This window comes from Taudactylus pleione, unplaced genomic scaffold (assembly GCF_031769625.1).
Source record: "Taudactylus pleione unplaced genomic scaffold, aTauple2 ptg000209l, whole genome shotgun sequence".
Classification (NCBI taxonomy): Eukaryota; Metazoa; Chordata; class Amphibia; order Anura; family Myobatrachidae; genus Taudactylus; species Taudactylus pleione.
This window is the reverse complement of record NW_028284611.1, coordinates 991451-1017683: the sequence shown is the minus strand read 5'-3', so window position 1 is coordinate 1017683 and position 26233 is coordinate 991451. Positions and strand designations below refer to the sequence as shown.

The 26233-nt window shown below is 42.0% G+C and overlaps 1 protein-coding gene across 2 annotated transcripts in view; it reads left to right on the top strand.

The window, feature by feature from the left end:
• The first annotated feature begins 14765 nt into the window (after positions 1–14765).
• Positions 14766–26233, top strand: part of LOC148517801 (brain-specific serine protease 4-like) — a 155577-nt gene continuing 144109 nt past the window's right edge. For both annotated transcript variants that reach the window (XM_088478154.1, XM_088478153.1), the window contains exon 1: positions 14766–14902. In XM_088478154.1, coding sequence (XP_088334280.1) covers positions 14860–14902 — 43 coding nt within the window. In that variant the 5' untranslated portion in view covers positions 14766–14859. The remainder of the gene's footprint in view (positions 14903–26233) is intronic.

Here is a 26233-nt window from a genome sequence, read left to right as displayed (position 1 = left end):
GTCCACTCTGCTCTGCATTAGGGGAGGAAGGGGGGTAAATGACACTGGGCTGTGGGAAGCGCCCCTCTTTATCACCCCTCCCTCCATGGACATTGTTTGGCACTGGGGGTGGGAAAAGTAATGTCCCATAAAGTTGTTTTGGCCAATGTTTGTTTGCTTGTTTTTAGTTATTATTTTTGCCTCCATATGACAGGGCCAGATAGTTGGTTTGGTGCTTTTTTATCCAGTGTGTTTTCCACTCAGCTATTATACCATCCAGTGTTAGCAGATAAGCTTATATGGGAAAAGCAGAAGTGTAATCAAACAATAACTATATATTTCTGTATAAACAGGAACAAACACGTTCAGGGGAGGAAAACTATCACCTTCTTCTATATCAGAGACTGGATAAACACCCCCCCCCCAGATGCACTGGTTTTATCTAAAGCTGAACGCTGATGATATCTGCATGCTAGTTTTGGATATCAGAAGCCCGGCATTGAATGGTTGCTGAGGTTCTGACATCAAATCCAGCGATGTGATGTCTACTATCCATTGCATCGAAAGAACCATCTGATACTATACCCATCAATGGTTATACTGTGTGCCTGCACAGAAACATACAGTGCTTCATGCATGTGCACAATAGCTGAGTTGCAGACACCACCCCTTGGTGTCCACAGCTGTTTAGAAGTTGTCAGCCATTGGATGGAAATCAAAAAACTGCATCCAATGGATGGCTGCCATTATATTCTGCAATTTTTTTAAAAAGTACTTCCATCGAATCATGAACATCGATGGTTGCTAACTGTAGGCTTCAGATATCCATCCCTACTGCATGTTTAATGAACACAGTTGAGAACTGTGGTTGCAAAACCAATGACAAACGTCTAACACCCCCACTGAACCACTGCTTCTCAAACCAGTCCCTTCTTGGATCTAATGTCCTCAAACTTTGGCCACTGATCTCATGCTGTATAGTGACATGGCAGAGCGTAACCTCCAGTGTGCGATGTGGAGTCCCAAACGCATGCTGGAGTATAGTGGCTGGAACGGTCACACCAGGCAAGGGGTGACCAGTGAATGGCCATGGCAGCAGCGGGATCTTCCAACTAGCAGCCACTTCTGCTTGTGGAGGGAGGGGAAGAACCTGGCATGTTTCCAGGAGGAGTTAAAATCATTGAGGGGCAGCAGTGCTGTGCCAATCTTCTTGGGGATGCGATCTTGATGTACCAAGGTGGGAGCTGATGAATGGGAAGAGTTCTGTGACCAGTGAAGGCCGAGAACAGAAGGGGCAGATGAGGGGGAGGAGGAGGAGGAGGTGTTGAGGACATAGAGGGTTATACTGTAAAAAGATATGTGCTGCTGCATAGCCCAGAGATGGCTGAGGATGGAAGGGGCTGAGGGTCTGGCAATTGGGTTAGTGAGGAGTAACTGTGCTGTACACAAACACAATATAATACACCAAATGCAATAGGAAAGGCGGAGTGACAAGGAGCAAAGGAGAAAAAGAAAGTGATAAAAGGAATAAATAGCAAAACAATAAAAGGACAGAAAGTAACAGTATCTGTCACTTATCCATCCAGTTGTACCCGGTTCCAGAGATTTTTTTGCAAGGAGAAAGAACACTTACATAATTCGGCTCTTGTTCTTCCCGGGTCACCTCCCCAATATTACAGTGTTTACGGATCTCTGCTTTCATATTTTCTGCTTCACTCATCCTGCTAATCTTTCTAAATACTTATTCAATGTCCTCTGCTGATTACTTGTCCAATTCTCTTTTATCACTGCTGTATATATTTCAGTTTGGCATTTGCACATTCAGCATCCAGATTTAATGTTAATGGCAGCACTATGTCTTTCTGTCATTACCCACACCTCGGCTTTTGAGGCTTCACCCCTCTCTTGCTCTCTGCTGTTTACCTACTCTATTACATGCAGGCTCACATGTTCCCTTACCTTGGCATCTCCATTGCCCTCCTATTCCTTTTGCCATTGGGAAATGTACTTTGTGCAGTGACACCCCTCCAGACACAATACCCCAAGACACTGATGTGTTACAGTTTTATTTCAGGTTCTGACTTCAGATTATTCTCTGACTGATCTTGTTCTGCCTGCCCTGACCTTGTAGTTAGCTTATCCTCTGACTGAACTCATTCTGCCTGCCCTGACCTTGTAGTTTCCATCACTTTTATTCTGTCTCCTCTCTCAATATTAGATACATTTTGTTTACTGTTTGTTATCTCCATTATTTCACACATGGTACTTTATTTATTGCTGTGTTTGCCACCTCTTGCAGGGAGGTTGGTTACTTTACCCTACACCAGTAGTATTACCATTATTAATATTGTGCATGTGTGTTGTACTGTTGTGGATCCTTGGCAGAGGTTGTTATATAATTCCTAGTTTCTCTATTTTCAGAATTAATATTACATTTTACCTGTCATTCTATTTGTATTGCTTATTTGTCCGCCCAGATCTGTGCCATGTTTACTCTTTAGAATTAGACTGACCATTACTAAGCCATTACTACCTAAGATGAAGCCCTGGCGGCATCTAAGTAGTGGTAAGCAAGCATACAGTACCTGGCTTTTTAGGAATTTGGTTGTTACAGGTTTTGGTTTTAAAAGCTTATCATTATCATATAACTACTTGTGTGATTCATAACATGCAAATGTTGAGGGGAATGGTTTCTTGGACGACACACCTAGAACAATTTTTTTTTAAATAGCTATATCTGTATTTCTTGTAACCAAATATTGTTTGAATGTTTCCTTGTACTGTCAGATGCTTTGTTGTGCTCATGCTTTACAAATTTTCTAGATGTGTTTATCACTAAAATCCTTGCAGGTTATATAGTATCTTGATGTCTTGAAACCAAACAATTGTGAGAAGTTGAAGAACACTACTCTCATGATTTAGGGGCTCTGATGTCTAGAGCAAGGGTCATACAGATGTTTATGATGCAGTCTTTGGTGTTGTGTTGCTTCAGAGTGGGAAAGGACAAGAGGATTTAGTACATGCTTGCTTATTCTCCTGGATTGTCTGTGAGGCTCCAAAATATCCTGTGGCATTCCCAGACACCCAGAGAAGAGGGCAAGTCTCCAGAAGTGGTGGTTCAGCCAGCTGATGACACAATTCGTGTTGAAATTCCTCATCTTGGCCCCGTCCCCAGTTCACAATTCTGTTAATAATGGCATTGTATAATGGAGGTGGGGCCACAATGACACAATCACATTATCACACCATATTAAGCCATGTGGCTTGTTCACTAGGCTTTCAGGTATTTTGGGCCACCTCTGTCACATCAATATTTCACCCCACAACAGCTGATAGCCTGACCCTGGTACATTAGGGTATTACACTGTATGTATTCCAAATAGTGGTCATATGTCCCTGTGGTGTGTCTGCAGTGTAGCATCTACTGATAGTGCCGTCACACTATGGGAATGGGATATGTAAAATGACCCTTGCTGGGCGAGGGCTCTTACTGTATGGTGTAACACTATCTGTTTCCGTCAACAAAATTGGTCATCAGGGTTTTAGATGTCCTTGCGTGTGTGTCATGGCACATCCTGCACTTGTGGAGGATCCTGTGGTGTGTTATCTTCAAATATATTCATTAAGTATACTCTTTTGAATTAGTATTCTCCTCCGAATACCGTACAAAAGTAATTTTTTCAATGATTTATCAGAATTTATTACTGAGGGAAGTCCAAATCTTCTCATAGGGGGAGATTTTAATTGGGTGGACAATCTGACTTTAGATAATTCAACAGTTTCAAAAACGCAGTTGTATACCCAAAACAATCCCATATCTAGTCTTAAAAATATGCAGGGATTGGTGGACTACTGGCACCTGAGTAACCCAACAGGTCATTCATATACATTTTTCTCAGGGTCCATAAATCTCTCTCATGCTTAGATTATATTCTGATAGCGGATAGGTTAGTCTCGAATTTTAGAGATGCAGAAATATACTGATACTGATATCAGATCACACTTTATCATCATAAATATTAATATCCTTGAGGCCGATAAGGGCTTATGCTCGTGGAGATTTCCAGCATACTTATATAACTCTGAGGACTTTCATAAATATCTCAAGGTTAAGTGGGCAGTTTCAGGAGGACAACGCAGATTATTGAGCTTACCCAATATTATTTTGGGAAACATCAAAAAAAGTTATTAGGGGTCATATTATTTCATATCTTCATAATTAGAGGGAAAAAAAAACAATTAAAAAAATATGAATCTCTAAGTAATAGTGTTTTGGAGAGTTTTAGGGCCTTCGTGGAGGATCCGTCAGATTTAACATTTAAGGTATATAAACAGAACAGACAACTGTTGGAAAGCTATTTATTAGCACAGGCAAAGGCCTCCTTGGATTATTAAGAAAATCACCTATATAGGTGGAGCAACTGTTTGGGCAGACTCTTGGCATCGTTGGCTAGGCCTCAGAAATCAAGGAATTATATAACGGAGGTATATGACTGAAAGAATAAGAGGTCTAAACTCTATGCAGCTATTCCACAGGAGGATGCTGAATTATTTAATATTAAATTCTCATCTTCCTAAACTATCCCAATTACATAAAGATCTGCTTAACCGCAACATCTCGATAGAGGAGATACAAGAGATTCCCTTTGTGTTACAGTTAAAAAAGACCTCTGGTCCTGACTGGCTATTGCCAGAATATTATAGGTTATTACAGCAAGAGATCACCCCTATATTGTTTGATCTATTTCAACATATACATAAAAGTAGCCCTGACTATACAACTTTTAACTTGGCCTCCACAATACTACTTTTAAAGGCCGGAAAGGATCCCCAATCGGAGTCTTCCTACCGGCCTATTACATTACTGAATCTGGACTGTAAATTGTTGTCCAAGATTATAGCTAATAGGCTGCAATCAATATGTGACGAGTTGTTGACAGACCACCATTTGGGGTTTGTATCAGGCCATCATATGGTCAAAGGGACAAGAACGGCTATAGCAGCTATTGCACAGTCTTATCAATCAATATGTACCCCTAGTATTTTACTTAGTTTAGATGCTAATAAAGCCTTCAACACTATATCATGGTCATTCCTATATAAAGTATTGTTCACAAGGGAATTCTGAGAAAAATGTATTCAGTTTATTCAGTTTTCATATGAGTCTCTATATACGTCGCTACTTATTAATGGTAATATTAGTCATAAGCTGAAAATGAGTAGAGGCACTCGTCAGGGATGCCCACTTTCCCTACTCTTGTTTAATCTGGCGCTGGATCCAATGTTACATTATTTTCAAAATTGACCAATTGACCAAGCCTGAGAGGTCTTGGGGAAGGACCTCGGGAGATTAAGATGACAGCTTTTGCAAATGATCTTTTGCTATATGTTACAAACACAAGGTCCTCTCTAATACCACTAGTGCAAAAATGAACAGAGTCTCTGGGTTTTCAATAAACTTTGAATAATTAGTGGCAATGTATCTCAAGCTAGGTTATAGGAAAGCAGCACGGGCATGAGACCTACCTAATAGATGGGCGAAGACATTCATAACATATCTAGGGGTAAAACTTCCAAAAGGCTTGAGCTTACTGTACAGTCTTAATGTTAAAACTGCATACATGAGAAGGAGATTTGTTGGGATGGATAAATATTCCTATTTTGCTTTTGTTGAGAATCAATTTGATAAAAATTATATGCTTCCGTAGATTATTATACATGTTGCAATCAGTCCAGATTTGTTAGAACACGTAGTGATGAGTGGGAGATTAATAAGATATTAATTAAATTAATATGGGAAGGGAAAAGTGCCAGGATTGGCCTTGTAAAGTTACAGCAACCTACATATAATGGTGAAGTGAATTTACCTGATTTTGAAGTGAATTTACCTGATTTAGAACTATATAATCCATTAGCACAGTTGCGTTAAATCAGAGACTGGATACAAGAGGCTGATAATTCTGCTCATACACCATTGGAATGAGTGTTTCTTCCAAAAACAGGTTTGATAGCATTCCTTCACATGCTGGATATTGAAGTGAAACCAGCAATAGCAAAGAACCCATTATTAATGTCCACTAGGAGACCATGGCATATCTTATGTCACAGATTTGATGTGTATCCTTATATATTGATACATTTGCCATTCTTGGAAAACCCCAACTTTCAAGATGGGGAAGCATCAAATTCTTTTACATTATGGAAAAGGTTGGGTCTGTTTAAGGTGGGGCAACTGATCAACTTACAGACTAGGAAACCATCGACTATGATGCAGACAAGAGAAATACTTGAAGGTATAAATTAGGGATGTGTGCCGACCACCGTTTAGGTTTTGGATCTGTATCTCCTTTGTATTTTGGATTTGGATTTGGTTTTGCTAAGTCCACCCATACATGTTTGTGTTTTGATTTTGGATCTATATTTTATTTCAAAAATAAATAAAAACTGCTAAATCACATAATTTGTCCTTTTTTTGTTCCTACAGTATAATTAAACACAATAGCATTAATGTCCACTCCTCTCCAATCAATTTTGACCACCTTACAGCTCAAAATATATAGGTGATGGGGCCCTAGATTGCACACCCTAAGCACAATGTGAGGTGCTACTTGCTGAGACTTGTAATGCTGCAATAAAAAAAAAAGACAGATGCAATTGCACACTTTAATTATGCTAAACCTAAGAATAATACTGCTAAATTGCATCCAAGAGGTTCAAAGCATAATAATTGCCATAATTATGGGCCTGCCCACCACATCCAGGTGACTTCTATCAGGCAGATCCCTAACACTCATATGGAACAAATACAGGGCACGGGACCCCCCAGGCCAACCCAGCAGAACCATCCCACGGCATCTCAAAATATAATTTTCATTCAGTTTAGGCTCAAAAGTTGCACCAAGCTAGCTGGCTGACTAAACTAAGCGGCTGCAGTGGGCGGCACAAATACGTGACAGTTCAATGCCCAACATGGCACATAAGGAAACATATGTCTTCATTAAACAAAAGGCCTGAGGGAGATGGAGTATGTATGCAGTTAAAGGCAGGAAATGGAAGGATTGATTTGTAGTAAATTTAAGTTCATATTTTAATTCTGAAGAAAATTTATGAGAGGAGGGAAGAGCATGGGTGAACGTTATGTCCCTTGTTTTGCCCACAAAATAAACTTGGTGTTTCAGAATATGTTTTTTAATTAAAGGGGCATGCATGAGATGCTGTCTGTCGCCATAAACATTTCTGGACATTTTCGGCATTCAGCAACCACATGTCAAAGATTGCAGCAGCAGTGGCAGTCCAACTCCAACATGGCACATCAGGAAACAAATGTTTTTCTTATTCAAGAGCCTGAGGGAGTTGGAGTATGTATGTAGTTGAAGGCAGGGAAATGAAGGTTTGATTACTACTAAATCTAATTTCATTTTTTTATTTTGAAGCAAATTTATGAGGGAAGAGGGGAAGGAAGGAGAGAAGGCATTTACAAAAAATACAAAAAATATTGAAATCATTCACATCAGTCTTTGCCCCCAAATAATCCTAGAGCGCTTCACCTGCTGCTGCTTGGAGTTGATCTTTATCCCAGAAGGGGACCAGGAAAACTGCTAGTAGTACTTTAAAAAACAATTGACTGTTAAACAATCCTTTGCAAGAGGGATCATATATTACAGCTATCACCCAGTTGCACAGTGGATCACTGACATCATAACATCTATGCTGGTATTAGATGTGTGTCCAATATCCACCAATAATGCTGTGGGTTTTAGACAGTTAATTGTCCCCGCTACCAAATCCCATCTAGATTTCACTTCACTAGAAAAGCAATTCCAGCCTGTAAAGGGACATTAAAAAAAACTTAGTGTCCTCCAAAATGCTGTTGTACCCACTGTCCACTTAACCAGAGATATGTGGACAAGCGGAACAGAGCAAATGCAAGATTACATGACTGTAACACCTCACTGTGTGGGTGTATTGACTTTAGCAGCACCAACAGCAGCAGCATCAAAGAAACAGCAACTCATTCAGAGGCAGGCTACTCTATGTCACTGGTTTCACTAAGAGGCATACTCAGTGGCGTAACTAGGGCAGGGCGAGCGGGGTTCGTGCCCTGGGCACCGTTGGACCGGCGGCGCGGGGGCCGCCGCCAGCCACGGTACCGGCCCGCCCGCCCTAGATAGCCAGTGTAGCGTCGACCGCAATGAGTGCGGTCAGCGCTATACATTTGCACAGGACCGGCGCTAGGCTTCCAGCACCGGTCCTATGCTGCATGCCTGAGCCCATTCCCACCCCCTGAGCGCTTTCCCAATAGCGCCAGGAGGCGGGCTCAGGCTGTGCATAACACACGCTTCGCCGCCAGCGCTGGTGGCGATGCGTGTGTTAAACAGCAGCCAATGAAAGTCAGATAGACTCTCATTGACTGCTGCAGCACCAACTGCAAGAGCCGGACTTCTGTCATGACGTCAGTCCCATAATGCTGAGCGCGCCAGCCGGGCGGACTGGAGGGCGGGAGCGGCATCGCGGACAGGAGCAGGAGCAGCGTGGAATCAGGTAAGTATATTTTTATATATATTTATTTATTTTTAAACCTATCTGCACAATGGGGGAGGGGTTGGCTACTACTGGGGGGACCTCTACTGGGGGAGTTGTGGCAACTACTGGGGGTGCCATTGGGAGGACCTCTACTGGGGGGGCTACTCTACTGGGGACTACTACTTTGGGGGGGACTACCACTGGGGGCATTCTAAAAGGGGCCTATTACTAGAGGCACTGCACTCGGGGGACCACTACTGGGGGCAATAATAGGAAGGGCCACTACTGGGACCACTGGATAGGGGGGGGGGTCACTACTGGGAGCCTGCATCAGGGGGACCACTACTGGGGGCACTGCATGGGAGGGGGGGACACTACTGCTGGGGGCACTATATAAGGGGCTTACTGCTAGGGGCACTGCGGGGACCACTACAGGGGGCACTAGATAGGGGGGATCACTACCAGGTGCCTGCATAAGGGGACCACTACTGGGAAAACTGCATGGGGGGACTAATGCTGGGGGCACTATATAAAAGGGCACTGCATAAGGGGATACCGCTATTGGGCGCACTGCATTGTGGGGACTGCTACTGGGGGCACTGCATAAGGGGGAACACTACGTGGGGCACTGCATTTGGTGGGCCACTACTGGGGGTACTGAGTAAGGGGAACTAATTAGGGGCTGTATAAGAGGGACCACTACTGGGGATACTGTATAAGGGGCACTACTATGGGCCTGCATGAGAGGGACCACAACTGCATACTGGGGGTACTGTATAAGGGGTACTACTGGGGTTAAGGTGCATATGGATAGGAATGTTCAGTTTGAAAATAAAGGGGTGTGTCATGTTGACACGCCCCATTTTTAAGTGACCACGCCCATTTTGTGCCGCACATGGGGGGGCTCCCTTTTCAAATTTGCCCTGGGCTCCAAATACCCTAGTTACGCCACTGGGCATACTGCTGACAACGTTTTAGGGAAACTAATAGAATTCATTGCAAAATGGCTTACCCTGCTTGGACTCTCCTCAGTATTTGTGATTTTTGACATTGCCACCAATATATTGAGAGTATTACACCTGGGTGAATTCCAACATGTAATTTTTTTTTCTCATGCAATTAACTTGGTGGTGCAATTTTTTTTTTTAAATGACAGGGCCATGCATGATATTCTCTTAGTGGCCCGGAAAATTTCTGTACATTTTCGACATTCAGCAGTTGCATGTAGAAGATTGCAGCACCTGCAAGAAATGTCAAATTTGCCCTCCCAACAGCTGAAGCAAGAGGTAGGTACAAGGTGGAACTCCACCCTTTATATGCTTCAGCGGATGGAGGAACAGCAAATATCCATCCAAAGCTACACAGTGATTTATGACATAGAAAGCAGAGGGGGAATGCACCTTACTTAAGCTCAGTGGAACATACCTTCTGTGTTAAGCAAAGTGCTGAAACCCTTTGAAGAAGTCACTAGTGATGTGAGTTCCGATATTGCCAGCTTAAGTCAGGTAACTCCCTTAATTAGACTGTTGGAAAAGCTTAAACAAAGCGATTCTGCAAAGTACTATAGACTTGAAGATCAAGTGCTTTTTCCGCTTCACCAGGATCCAAGGGTTGTTAGGACATTCAAATCGGATCAATACATTTTGGTGACCGTGTTCGATCCTAGGTTGAAGTCATACATCTTGTCTTTCTTCCCAATGGAAACAGATCTAAAGAGATGCAAAGACATGTTGGTTAGCAAATTGTCAGCTCAAGTGGCACATGATGCGGCAATGGCTCTTCCTTCAGTTTCTCCAGCAAGTGCATCTGCCATGGAAAAATTAAACTTTCCCAAAAGACCCACTGGTGATGCATATGAGTCAACATAATCAAGTTTTGACATCTGGTCTGGTCTAAAAGAATTGCCTACAATAAAATAACGAGACCTCTACTGTGACTCCATCTAATATGGTCATCATTCAAATAATGGAAGGGGACTATTTTTAATGAAAGCATCCAAGTAGGCATGTCAGACAGTCTATTTGACTAGTAGAAGGAAAAAAGGCAATTTGGAGGCCCTTGCACAAACTGGCTTTGCTTTACTTGAGCTGCCCATCCTCCAGAGGTTACTCTTAAAGAGTTTTCAGCAGAGCCGGGAACATTGTCAGTGATCGGTGTAGGAGGCTACATCCTCAAAATGTGGAAAAGATAATGTTCATCAAAACGAACTACAAATTCCACATGGAAGATATTTACTGCCAATTTGTCCAAAGATTACAGAAGCACCTGTAATGGTAGATTCCAGCAGGGACAAATTAATATTGTGTGAAGAAAGATGATGTAGACACAGATGAGGGAGATGAACTGGATGATTAAGGTGACAACATCTTTCCCTTGTGAAGCGAGTTTGTGCATGTAGAGATCATTGCCAGCAATGTCAGCTGCCCACTGGTAGCTTGTCTTCTGAGAGCCCAAACAAACTAATCACTTCATGATTGAGGATATTGTTGATGAAGGTGTTGGTGGTGAAGATGGCAGGTTTTTGGCTCTAGCAGAGAGAAGGGAGCTAGCTGATGCTGGTCTGGTTGTTGTTAAATTTTTAGCCAAAGTTCTAAATTTTACGAAAACTTTTGGATGGATGCGCTGCAGACGACGTAACAGGGAGGAGGTTCCTCGATGTTTAAAGTCCCTATCTTTACTTACTCTGGCTTTACAAAGGGTACAATGGTTTGACAATTGTTGTCTGGTTTTGGGTAGAAATAATTCCACACATAAGAAGTGGATTTTTTTGTCTGGTGCTCAGACATGACAATGGGCTTTTCCTTTTCATGGGCAACAATTGTTTCTTCCACTGGTGCCCGATTCATACAAACAACATCCTCATCAACAACATCATCACCAACATCCTTATTAGCATCAGCTACACAAATTTCCTCCTCATCCTGGTGCACTCCCACATAAGCATCCTTGATTTCTATGTCAGAATGTTCATTTGTACTTACATAATCATAAGAGGCAGAACCACTAGTCATAAATAAAGGCCAAGGCCTTAGCCTTTCCTTGGCACGTCGTGTGGTGAAAGGCATATTACCAATTTTATGTCTTTCTGCAGCAACTTTCCCTTTGATGTTTTTTTCTTTACCACTGTAAAATATTATTTCATTGATTTTAGATGCCCTGATTTAAGCAAAGTATGCTCTCGAGTATTGGCTTTAGTAGATGACGTAGATGGACTAGTATCGTCATGACTCGTGGCACTGGAAGCAGCTCCAACACTAATATGTGGTTCTTGCTTTCCTCTCAACTGATCTTTCTCCATATCAATAAACATGAATGAATTGGGCTACAGCACACACATCAATTTGTACAAATTTTAAAAATTACACTGCGGTATCAATGACCTACAGTGTCACAATATTTTTTATGAATAATACACTGCACTACCACTTACAGTGTCACAATATTTTTTACGAATAATACACTGTGCTACCACTTACAATGTTGCAATATTTTTTATGAATACGCTGCGCTACCACTTTCAGTGTCACAATATTTTTTATGAAAAATACACTGCGCTGCCACTGACAGTGTCACAAAACATGTTGAATATAACACTGTGCTAGCACTTACAGAGTCACAATATTTTTTATGAATATTACACTGCTCTACCACCTAAAGTGTCACAATACTTGTATGAATAATATTACACTGTGGTATTACTCGCCAACACTCACAAATGGCACTTATCACAACTGGGATGGACATATATACAATCCAAAACCCGTGTGAATCCAACAGTGGGATGATATCATGTTGCCTCATTTCCAAGTCAGACTGGCAAACCCAAGCTAAACTTGGATCCATGCCCAGATCATGAAGTTTGGGTGGGTCTGGTACTCCGGAAACCAGACCCGCTCATCTCTAGTATAAATGCTTTTGAATTTGCGTTTATCTAGGTTCAGCATTATACGAGCAGGGTGGTTCAGGCACTTATTGAGAGATACTGGGATAAAAATTTTGATTATTTCCTGCTACAATCTGTTCCTAAATGAAAGGCAATATCATCTCATTATTCTTTTATAATGACACAGCTGGATTATGATGGAATAACAATGGGTTTAAGTAAATGGAAAGACAGATTCCCCCATTTTTCGTTATTCCCCCATTTATCGGTAAATACACTTCTTGTTGCATTGAAAAAATCATCAGGATTACTCCCTGTGCCGACTTATGTGGAAATGTTTCTTAAAATATACCACAGGGCTTATTTGTCCCCACAGCAACGCTGTGAGATAGCGTTATTGTCTTCCTGTATATGTTTAAAATATGGGTCTAGTAGGACAGATCTTTTCCACTGTTTATGGGATTTCCCAGTTACTGTATTAAGCACTTTTGGAGAAGAATTGGAGGATTTACTAATACATATGTGGAAAGTCACTTACAGGTAACTGCAGAATAGGGTATATTTGGTATATTGTCCTCAGCTAATAAGGCCACAGTGCGGAGACATAAATTATTAATTATTATTATTATTATTATTATTATTATTACCAATCTCTGCAGCTGAATGGATTGGGTAGAGTCATCAACCCAGAAAGAAAGAAATATCAGGAGGTTTTTTGACACATGGGGTAAGTATAAGTTGACTCTATCCAGTTCAACATAGGAACAAATTAAAGAATGTTTTCGAGTTATTACCTGGAAGGGGAGTTGGGTGTGTAGTATTGATATTCTGGGTTAGGTTTTTTTAAATATTTTAGATTGGGATTTGGTTATACAGTAGTAATGGGGGAATGGGACTTGCCATGTCCTGTCACACAAGGAAATTAATATATATGTTCTTTTGATATAGAGTGGAACTCTATAATGTTTAGTAATGTAATAACATGATTTACAACAGAGAAAGGTAAGAGTTTGAAAATAGTAACTTTTATTTATACATATACAGGTTGAGTCTCCGATATCCAAAATGCTTGGGGCCAGGGGTATTTTGGATAACAGAATATTCCGTATTTTGGAATATTTGCATATCATAATGAAATTTATTGGGAATAGGACCCAAATATACACACAGAATGCATTTATGTATTATATACACCTTATACACACAGCCTGCAGGTAATTTTATACAATATTTTCAATAATTTTGTGGCTCAAACAAAGTTTGTGTACATACATAAAATTCATTTATGTTTCATATACACCTTATACACACAGCCTGAGGGTAATTTTTACAATATTTTTAATAATTTGTGCCTTAGACAAAGTTTGTGTACATTGAACCATCAAAAATCAAAGGTTTCATTATCTCAGTCATGGCAAAAAAAATTCCGTATTTCGGAATAATTGGATATGGGTGACTCAACCTGTAGTACACGATGTAAATGTTTGGTATTTGTACATTTTAATGACTGATTAATGTATAAGAATGGTGATTTGTACTGAATTGTAATTAATTATTTAATGTTTGTGTAATAAAGAGAATGAAAAAAAAAAACATTAGAGAACGAGAGTCATCCTACTCCCACCAAAGTACTGCATTACACCATGTATCAGGTAGAAATGATTGGTACAGCTGAGAGAACAATTATATTTTATAATATATATCTGGAAGTTTTGTAGTTCTGTAAATCTAACTAGAAAGACCAATGGAAACATATATTTTTTCATATTACAACTAATTTGTCCTTAAAGAACACATAAGTTAAAAAATAAATTTATTCAACTGTGCCAGCAAATTAAATCCCAATCAGTCCTGAAGAAAACAATACAGAATACACCTGCATGGACTGACAAATAAAGAGATTAGGGCCATTTGCTTTGATGCCTAGAAACAGGTCAAATTATTAAATTGTTAAATCATCCTCCTATTTCTGGGGTCTTGTGTCAGTACTCTGTAAGGTATGATACATTGGTGATTGGGGGCACACACTATCTCAGCATTACAGATCATAGTCACCAGGTGTCATTGCACTAATGAACTGCAAATATGATCCCTGCTGATTGTCCCCTGTATATATAAGGCAATTAGATATACAGCAAATATATTTTTTCTTTATCTATTTTTATATGTCTATTTGTGTCATACATTGAATCCAGTATGAGAACATGTGACTGTCTGTAGTGATTCCATGTACATATTCAGCATAAGTGGAGCATCCTGGCTGTATGACTGGTTTGTCCACATTTACAGATTCATTACTTTCACATTGCAATGCGACAATATGTGCGATTATACATCATATGTACGGGAGACCTCAGAGCCACCAGACAGTGTGTGAGAGATCATACATCACGTTACTGTGACCTCAGGGTCACTGGTCAGTGGGATTATTCCTTACACGGATATATTAGTGAGAGGAGACCAGCCGTACTATAATGAGGGACATCTGTTATATCATGAGCTTCCTGCTGGTGTTTGGTAAGTAATTTATATACTATCATAAGAGTTTGAAAAAGCTCACTAACAGGATGAAGCATTTTATTTTATATCATGTAAGCTAAGAGTTTGCCTTTGGATGCATGCATGTTGTGTAACTGCGTACCCACCTAAAATAATGACTCTGTTCAAATTGAAGCTGCTAATGAACTGATAAATATTACACGATTAACATGCAAGCTGACAATTAGCTTAAAGTATGGGACTGATGTTTGTAAGCTTATGCAGATGTAAGAAAATGACCGGAGATACTGGTGACCATTCTGAAAGTCCAAATGGGACACCTGTCATGTCTTAGAGCAAAAACATTTACACAAAATAAAAAAATTTTGTCCTTGTTAATAATTAATTATTCAAAATTGTAAAAAAAGGGAATGTTACCCTCTGAAAAACTAGAGCAAAAAAAATACAGTGCTGGCTTGTCTTAAACAATACAAGTGTCAATAAATGTAAGTATAATATACAGTGCATCCAGAAAGTTTTCACAACGCTTCAGTTTTTCCACATTTTGTTATGTTACAGCCTTATTGCAAAATGGAATAAATTAAGTTTTTTCCTCTAAATTCTCCACATAATACCCAATAATGACAACGTGTAAAGAGTTTTTCTGAGATTTTTGCAAATTTATTAAAAAAAAAAAAGAAATCACAAAGAAATCACATGTACATAAATATTCACAGCCTTTGCTCAGTACTTTGTTGATGCACCTTTGGCAGCAATTGCAGCCTCAAGTCCTTTTGAATATGATGCCACAAGCTTGGCACACCTATCTTTGGGCAGTTTTGCCCATTCCTCTTTGCAGCACCTCTCAAGCTCCATCAGGTGGGATGGGAAGTGTCGGAGCACAGTCATTTTCAGATCTCTCCAGAGATGTTCAATAGGATTCAAGTCTGGGCTCTGGCTGGACCCTCCCCCTCTGCCGGGACTGCCACGGCACACATGGCACACTCCCCGCTGTCCCCACCTTAGTTACACCTCGGATCTCCAGACCCCATGAATGCTAGACTTCAAGTAACAAATATATTTGTATGGGGAATACCTGCTGTTACAAAGGCACAAAACATTTTACAAATATCAACTATTAAAATGTATTTACTAAGTTACATAATAGCATTTTGTGATGTTATGTGCTTACAGTATGTTGATGCCACTATCCCAATTTGTATGGAACTGCACGGCTTAGCAAATCAATGTGGTGGTGCCTACAGGAATTGCTTTGTGGGTCTAAGGATATTACCCCGCAGGTGTGAGGTATGCCCCATGTGTGCACTGACTATATCTAGCGGAGATTGCCACTCTGTGTACATAGCGGGACCTCCCGCAATATTTACTGGTCCCGCACATGCACAGTAATATCCAAAATAGTGCCCAACACCCGAAAACCGGATGTGCTGTTTATGGGCATTATGGACTAATTGAATAGGGTATATATGTTTAAAACTCTTTATTTTTATTGCAAAATATCCTCCTGGCGAAGTCCAGCCATACAGGCGGAAGGGATGAAACGCGTTAAGGCTGTGGTGACCCCCACTATCTGGGACTGATATATCATTTCAGATAAGCCTTCAAAATCACTTTCAAATTGTAATTATGGATTTTTTTGATGTTATGTGTTTGTAATAAAAATTTTTTTAAATATACTACACTATGCAAGCACTTTTTTCTCCCCATTTATCATCCTACCTGGAGTGAAGGGATTATCCTACACTATTAAGGAATGCAAGGTTGCTGACCGAGGACATATCACTATATGCTTAATTTTTAGGCACACACGGTACGCTTTAATTTATATAAGTGTGCACCTAATCATATAATCTACTACACTACAAGGCGCTCATTCTCACTTTCTGTATTTTTTATATATATGTATATATATATATATATATATATATATATATATATATATATATATAGTGATAGAAGCACTGGAAAAGTGGTCAATGGCAAGTACATTTGTCCTAGGTTTTTGGCCTATGTGTTGTAAAAAACCCCAGGAGAAGTCTGTTTTGTAAGCAGACAAGAGTATCGGCTTTTGAAAAAGCCTGTTTGGGTCCTGGGGGTGTGGATGTGAGGAGAGGAAGGGCTCCATCCACAGGCCACTCCAGGTTTTGGGCCTTTCAGCCTGGTAACAGGCTCATTAGGGCTAGCAGCTGGAAATGCTGGAAATGGCTAATATAAGCATGGTTTGTTTGTGACTGAGTGTCTCACACCTGGGAGAGCAGGCAGACTAGCCTGTTCAGAGACACTTGGTGATAATCCTTGTAAGTACTGTGCACATGTTTTGTTGATGGTGAGGGCAATAGGCCCTACCATTATTATAGAGAGGGAATCTGCTGTGTATCTAGTGCCCAGCCGGGCTAGGACTTATGTTTATGTTTTGTTTATGTTTATATTAATTTGGTACAATAAAGACTGGCCCCCACCAGTTTGTACGAGATCCCCAGACTTGTATCCTGTTTCTATGGCTGCTGTGTGTGTAGAGGGAGTCCATCTACCCCAGGAGAGGGACCCCTATCCTGACTGTGTCACATTTTGTGGAGAATGTGGGCAATCACACACTGAAATTGCAGCAGGGAAAAATTTTAATTTAAAATTTAAAGGGACAGACACCAATTTGTCAGTGTGGATATAAAGTTGTGTCCTTTGAAGTCCATAGAGGTGGCATCCACAGATGCTTAGGGAAGCCAGATTCTGCTTCCAACCTACACCCCAGGACTAAATGGAGGACATTGTTAAAACCTTGTTCCAAGCTACGGCAGCTCAGCAAGAAGCTACCAGGGCTCAGCAGGAAACAAACAAAATTAAATAAGAAGCTACCAGGGCTCAGCAGGAATCCACCCAGGTGCAACTATTGGCCTTGGAGGCAGCCCAGAGGCAACAACAAGTCACCATCGAGTTAACCCACCAGACCATAGTATAAAACATCCAGGCCATAAAAGAGGTGGCACAACAGCTTGTAGTCTTGTCTGGAGATGCTTCCCCTGCTCTTCTAATTAACACTCATACCATACGGGCCAGTCACTTTCTGCAAAAGATGACCCAGAGTGATGATGTGGAGGCGTACCTTACGGCCTTTGAAAGAACCACCGAAAGAGAGAAGTAGCCTAAAGAGCAGTGGGCAAGTCTTGTGGCACCCTTCCTGTCTGGAGAACCACAAAAGGCCTACTATGATTTATGCCTGGATGATGCCAAGGACTATGCAAAGTTAAAACGGGAGATCCTGACCCGCTTGGGAGTCACCTCCTTTGTTCGGACCCAACAAGTCCATCGCTGGGAGTTCCAAATGGAAAAACCTTCATGCTCACAGGTGCATGACCTCGTCCATCTAACCACAAAATGGCTGCAGCCCAAGATACTGACAGGACCACAGATTGCGGAAAGAGTCTTGATGGACCGGTATCTGCAATCACTACCTGCATCTCTGCGCAAGTGGGTGAGCCATGCAGACCCTAAGTCTGCAGACCAGCTAGTCAAACTGGTGGAGAGGTACGTGGTGGCTGAGAAGCTGATGAGAGTGCCCCACCAAGCCCCGATTGTGCATCGGAGAACTCCCATTGACACTGGTTAGACTGTTCCAGGGGAGAAGGGTGCTGGGCGGTGGAATGTACTCAAGACTGGGGGTGTGGAACCTGGAGACAGGCCAGCCAGGCCAGGAAAGTTCCTACCCCATAGAAGACTAGATATTAATATAATTCAATGTTTCCAATGTGGTGGTTTCAGCCATATTGCGGCTAATAGTTCACTTACCTCTGAACCTATGCAATATGATACTGCTCATGTCAACCACAGGATGTCTTTCTTTGCTCAACCAGCCTGTACTGCTGACCGGCAGGTTGAGACAGATAAGCACATATGTATACTCACTGTAGAAGGCAACCGAGTAGAGGCTCTGTTAGATCCTGGAAGCCGGGTTACACTTATGAAAGCTGAACTGATGAACCCCTTGAAACATAAGGGGAAACTGTTGGTGTGACCTGCATACATGGGGATACCCGGTATTATGTTAGTACAGAAGTGGACATAGAAATACCATGTGGTTCCACGATAGTCTCTGTGAGTTTGGTACAGGGCTTAATGTATGATGCAATATTGGGGAGAGACACTGCTCACTTCTGGAAGTTGTGGGAAAGCCAATTTTGCACAGAGGTAAATCACCCTGACTCATTTGAGAGGGTTACTGATGTAGTAGCAGTCAGAGATGTTCCCTTTTTCTAGTATGATTGGCAAACTAGAGAATGCGGAGCGTGATGGTGGCTTGAAAAGTGGTGTGCCTCCCACTGAGATGGGGAGGGTTATTGAGCCTGTGGCCCACCTCCCTGATCTTGAGGTCAGGAGAGAGGTCTTTGCCATGGAGCAGTTGAATCACCCTACTCTGGTAAAAGCCAGGGAGAATGTGAAAGTGATTAATAGTAAACCCATAGACCCTGATAGTCCTTTGTCATATCCTCACATGGCAGTATGTCAGGATTTGTTGTACCAGGTGACTAAAAAGGGGTAAGATATTGTGGAACAATTAATAGTTCCCAAAGCATACAGAAGAACAGTGTTAGGTCTTGCCCATGGTCATATAATGGCAGGCCACCTAGTGGTAGAGAAAACTACTGAGTGAATTGTGCAGAGGTTTTTTTGGCCCAGGGTCCATAAAAAGGTATCTGACTATTGTGCATCCTGCCCTGCATGTCAGTATCATGCTCCAAGGCCACATTTCAAAAGTACACTGGTACTGTTACCCATTATTGAGGTTCCGTTTGAAAGAATAGCTATGGATTTGGTTGGGCCATTAATAAAATCTGCCCGGGGCCATCAATATATTCTGGTGATAATGGATTACGCTACCAGGTACCCGGAAGCGGTACCATTACGCAATACGTCAACCAAGACCATTGATAGAGAATTAGTCCATGTCTTTAGTAGGTCGGGAATACCTAAGGAGATCCCCATTTATGTAAAAAATCATGAAGGAGTTATGCCGTCTGTTTAAAATTGACCAATTAAGAACCTCTGTGTACCATCCCCAGACTGATGGGTTAGTGGAGAGGTTTAATAAAACTTTAAAACACATGCTATGGAAAGTAGTGGACAAAGATGGTAGAGATTGGGATTACTTGTTACCTTATTTGCTGTTGGCCATAAGAGAGGTTCCCCAATCCACCACAGGGTTTTCCCCTTTTGATTTATTGTACGGGAGACATCCAAGGGGGTTACTTGACATTGCGAAAGAGACATGGGAGGGGCAGTCCAGTCCATATAAAACAGTTATTGAGCATGTTTCTCAAATGCAAGAAAGAATTGCTGCTGTGGTACCGATAATAAAAAAGTATTTGGAACAGGCCCAGCTGGCACAGCAGAGGGTATACAACCGTAATGTTCGCTTATGCAACTTTGCTCCTGGTGACAGAGTGTTGGTTCCCACAGTAGAAAGTAAACTTTTGGCTAAATGGCAAGGACCCTTTGAAGTCTTAGAAATAGTGGGGCAGGTCAATTATAAAGTTTACTAGCTGGGGAAAAGATAGCTAGAACAGATATACCATGTGAATATTATAAAACCATGGAAGGATAGAGCAGCACTGTCAGCCATCCGAGCCCCTCCAGTAAACCAAGGATCCATGGTACCCAAAGTGACAGTGGCAAAAACCCAGTCAGCCAGTCAACAGCAGAAAGTTAAGGAATTCCTGATCAGAAATAGGGTGCTATTTTCTGACCTACCAGGGCAAACCATGGTCATCAAACATGACATAATCACTGACCCAGGGGTTAAGGTTAACCTAAAGCCCTATAGGTTTCCAGAAGCCCAAAGAGAATCAGTGAAATCAAGGAAATTAAAACATTTTAGAGTTGGGTATAATTGAAGAATCACATAGTGAGTGGTCAAGTCCCATCGTGCTCATTCCAAAACAAAACGGGAGTGTGTGATTCTGCAATGACTTCCAGAAATTGAACAGTGTGTCAACGTTCAATGCCTACCCTATGCCTAGGGTGGACAAATTAATTGAAAGGCAGGGGACAGCCAGATATTTAACTACACTTGACTTAACCCAAGGGTATTGGCAAGTGCAGTTAACTGAGAACGTCAAAGAAAAGACAGCTTTTTCTGCACCAGAGGGGTTGTTTCAATACAAACTGTTGCCTTTTGGGCTACATGGGGCACCTGCTACCTTTCAAACAATGATGGATAGGATTCTAAGGCCCCATAGACAGTATGCTGCTGCTTATCTTGATGATGTGGTCATTCATAGTCCTGATTGGCAGTCTCACTTGCCCAGAGTACAAGCAGTGTTGGACTCCATCTACAGTATAAGGCAGGTTTGACAGCCAACCCAAAAAAAGTGTTGTCTGGGGATGGAAGAAGTAAAATATCTTAGGTACAGCTTTGGCAGAGGTTTGATAAAGCCACAGCTCAATAAGATTGAGGCAATCCAAAACTGGCCACGTACCCTGAATAAAAAGCAGGTGAGAGCCTTCTTAGGGATCACTGGGTATTATAGGAGGTTTATACCCAAATTTGCCACCATTGCAGTTCCACTGACTGACCTTACCAAAGGCAAACAGAAAGTCATGGTGGAATGGGGTCCTGAAGCACAGAAGGCTTTCCAGGAGTTAAAAATAGCATTATGTACCCAACCAGTTCTGATGACCCCTGATTTTGACAGAGAGTTTGTTGTACAAACCAATGCGTCAGAAGTAGGCATCGGAGCGGTCCTGTCCCAAAGCAAAGAGGGTGGAGAACACCCGATTTTTTTCTTAAGACGAAAATTAAATGTACATGACAGAAACTATGCTACGGTTGAGAAAGAAGCATTGGCCATAAAGTGGGCGTTAGAGACTCTCAGGTACTACTTGGTGGGAAGAATGTTCAGATTGATCACTGACCATGCCCATCTGAAGTGGATGTCAGAAAACAAGGACAGTAATGCGAGAATAATGAGATGGTTCTTGGCATTTCAAACCTTTAAATTTACTGTAGAACACAGGCCAGGAAGCCAGCTGGCCAATGCAGATGCAGATGCTTTGTCACGTGTCCTTTGTTTGGGGGTTGAGGTTGTTCCACCCCACAGGTCGAAACAAAGGGGGGGATATGTGATAGAAGCACTGGTAAAGTGGTCAATGGCAGGTACATTTGTCCTAGGTTTTTGGCCTATGTCTTCTAAAAACCCCCAGGAGAAGTCTGTTTGTAAGCAGACCAGAGTATTGGCTTTTGGAAATACCGGTTTGGGTCCTGGGGCTGTGGATGTGAGGAGAGGGAGGGCTCCATCTACAGGCCACTACAGGTGTTGGGCCTTTCAACCTGGTTACAGGCTCATAATTGCGTGCAGCTGCAAATGGCTAATATAAGCTTGGTTTGTTTGTGGCTGAGTGTCTCACACCTGAGAGAGCAGGCAGACTAGCCTGTTCAGAGACACTTGGTGATAATCCTTGTATATACTGTGCACATGTTTTGTTGATGGTGAGGGCAATGGGCCCTACCATAATTATAGAGAGGGAATCTGCTGTGTAGCTAGTGCCCAGCCGGGCTAGGACTTATGTTTTGTTTATGTTTATATTAATTTGGCACAATAAAGACTGGTGCTGACCAGTTTGTATGAGAACCCCATTATAGAGATAGGAAGATTCAATTCCTTTCACAGCCACAGTAGGAGCCTTCAGCAGTAGTGTTCACTGTGGCTTCACTTGGGTGCAGCAAGATGGCTGCCATTTGAGGGCAGAAGTGGGGCCCGGGTCTGTAGGGAAGGAAGCCGCCATTTTCTGCAGCCAGGATGTGGAGGAGAGGGGGTAGGGGACAGCGGACATTATCGGTGGCGTTGTGGCGGCAGTGCGGGCGGTGGTGTAGCAGGTGTTAGGACCCGGGGAAGGCAACACACAGATGCAGGCTTGGATCTGGAATATCCGTAATACCTGCATCTGTGTTTAAAAAAAACAAACACAGAAGCAGGGATGGGTCAGTGAGACCCGTCTGTGCTTCTGTGTTTAATAAAAAAAAAACCTGCGTAAAAAAAAATGGCGTGGCCCCCTCCCCAAAAACAACAACCAGCATTGGGCTTTGGAAAGCCAGTACTGTTTGTGCTAAATACTGTACAGGGGACAAATGATGTAGGGTATGAAGCACAACCAGCACCAGGCTTTTCAGAACCAGTCCTGGTTGCCAAATTAAGGGGGACAAATGACATAGGGGTCTCCCGTATCCAGCGCAACCAGCACTGGGATAGGAGCTGGTCCTGGTTCTGGAAATACAGGGGGATATATTTACCAGAACCAGCACCAGACTCTTTCTAGCGGGGGGTGATGCCACAGCCAGGGGAGCCATTTCACTAAGCCCCGCATCCAAAGTCAGCTCAGGCAGAGAATCCTTGGGGAAGTGGGGACCCCCCAATAAAAAATGTCCCCCTTTCCAGGGCACTCCAGGCCCAGACTGATAGCCCGGGGCTATCCCCAGCACCCCTGGGCAGTGGGTTCTGGGTTGATTGTGTTGTGTGGTGTATATGAAAATCTAAATATTGTCTTTTGCAGTAACATTACAGAATCCAGCAGGCATCCCCAAATATTGGCATTTGGAGAACCACAAGTACCAGCAGGCGGGGCATTAAGGGCCTGTTGGTACCTATAGTATGTATGGAAAAGAAATATTAAAATAAAACAAACGGACACCGTTTTTTAATTTTTAATAATTTTGCTGCACCTTCAGCTGGGGGGCGGCACCCTTTAAGCTCTTTTCCATGGCTGCCGCTTCCCCCAGGACTTCTATGGCATCTTCACCTGGAGGGCTGCGGTGGCCGCCCATCCAGGGCTACTACAGCGTCTTCTTTCAGCTGGTCTTCTCTCCAGCTCCCGGGCCGGTGACCAAGTGGACAGGACCTCGCGCTGGCTGTATATAATCCAGCCGATGGGGTGGGGCGATGATGTCATGAGCCATGATTGGCTCGCGGTGGCCATCTTTGTATTTCAAATATTGTGAGAACAGCTCATTGGCTGAGAGGCGGAAGGCTCACCTCTCTCAGCCAATGAGCACTCTGCACCAAGATTTCTGGACTGAAATACCACAGCGGAGCTGTTATTCGGGTAGGAGTGTCCTTAGAGGACACTATAATGTCCGTGGGTCCAGGTATTTTGCATTTTTTTTTTAGTCAAGACCCTCGATCACCTACATTGGAATGAAGAGGAAAGATCCACGCATAGGAGGAGGGGAGTATGGAATTTTTATTACAGGTTCTCCATTGGATTGTCTACTATAGAAGAGGACAGATTGGCTTCAGGGATACTAGGTGAGTATGTGAGATAGTGTGTATTTATGTGTAAGTACATGTGTGTGTGCATGTATGTTTTAATAAAATTGTACTTTTCTACGGTTTGTGTGTTCTGTGGTTTTTTAATATTGCTTTTGCTGTGGAACTATAGATACCAGAAGGCCCGTAATGCCCCAGCGTGCTGATACTTGATGTATACACACAGGCTATAGATATATGGTGTAAGCACACAGGCTATAGATATATGATGTATACACACAGGCTATAGATATATGATGTAAGCACACAGGCTATAGATATATGATGTATACACACAGGCTATAGATATATGATGTAAGCACACAGGCTATAGATATAAGGTGTATACACACAGGCTATAGATATATAATGTAAGCACACAGGCTATAGATATATGATGTAAGCACACATGCTATAGATAAATGATGTATACACACAGGCTATAGATATATTATGTATACACACAGGCTATAGATATATGATGTATGCACGCAGGCAATTTTGCAATGCGATCCTAGCTATTATGCAAATGCAGGAGGTATATGAAAAACCCTTTATGACACCCCCTGTATGACAATCCCCTGCTGTATTTGCGATTTGGGATCACCATCGCGACCATCAGTGGTTGATAGTCGCTATGGTGGCTGGCCACACACATTAGGATTAAGCCAATACCACTGCAATCCCCTGGTGGGCCCTTCATCTCCCAGTCCCACACAGTCTGTGGGACACAGCAAAGCAAATTTCTGCTGGTCACTTAATTGATATGTGTACCTCTATCTTAGTTTTGAAAAAAAAGTACTTATGAGGGTGACACTATTGTTAATATTATTATTATTATTATTATTATTATTATTATTATTATTATTATTATTATTATTTTCTATCAATTTATGCAGCAATGATTTGGGAATATTTGTTTTTCACATGACTACCTGCCCAGAAGCTGTTCTGCGGAATAGATATATCTTTTATTTCTTTATTTTAGTATATTATGTGTCCTGTAATGAATTTTCAGGCAAGCTTAGTGAGACCTACCAGATTTTGGATGCCTGTCCTGTGATTCTGTGATACTGACATTTGCTCTAATTTGTGGGGAGATTGTGCAGTGTTATACTGCTGCATGCTGGGGACACAGACATGTTTTGGGCCAATGTACCTTTGTGAGTAGGATAAATAATCCTTGTAACTGTTGACCCAAAATGGCTGCCTCACCTTTGTATTATGTTCATGGTTTCTGTAAAAAGTGCCTTGAGTCCTATTGGAGAAAATTACAATATAAATGTAGCCAACTGGTGTTTCTAATCTACTTTAACTAGCAGACCACAGGAGCTAAAAGAAAACAAAATGGCGCAACAAAAATGGCGACAACAAGCATGGGCTTTCTCAACATGGTTGCTGCACTCTTGTTGGAGGATGCACCATTCCAATGGGGAGGAATGTTAAAGGCAGAGCTTTGAGTATGAGCAATGCAGTGATGGTGGGGAGCTGCACCCAGAAGGGCAAAAAAGGGGGTGCCTGGGAGGCCAAACAGGGTCTGTCTGAATGCTGTGGAAAGAAAAGTGGAGCCAGGGGTCTAATGGCAGAGATGAGGTCAGGCTGACCTGGGCACCTGGCTGTGGAGAGGCAAATGCTGGAGAGCTGTACATCAGGGAGAGGTAACCCTATGTTGGCTGGGTAGTACAAGGCAGCACATTCCTTCAAATAGAAATTGGCATAAACAATTTGTTCATGATCCCCTGAGAGAGCCAGTGCAGGGCTCACAAAGCCAGGCAGTTCAAGATAATCCCTAGACCCTGGTCCCAGGTAACTATCATGGAAGGTGTCTTCATTCAAGCCAGGGGTGACTATAGTTGTTTTGAGCTACCCATTTTAATTATGTAGAGAAATCTGCTAAAGCCATCTATAGCCATTGAAAACTATTATACAGATTTACTGGCAGATTTGTAATCTAAAAGAGCAAGTTGTCTAGTCAAGCTGCCTTCACAGTATATCAGTGCATTTAAGTCTGTTCCAGCTGCATTCAGTTTACCAGCGCATTAGATCTGTTCCAGTT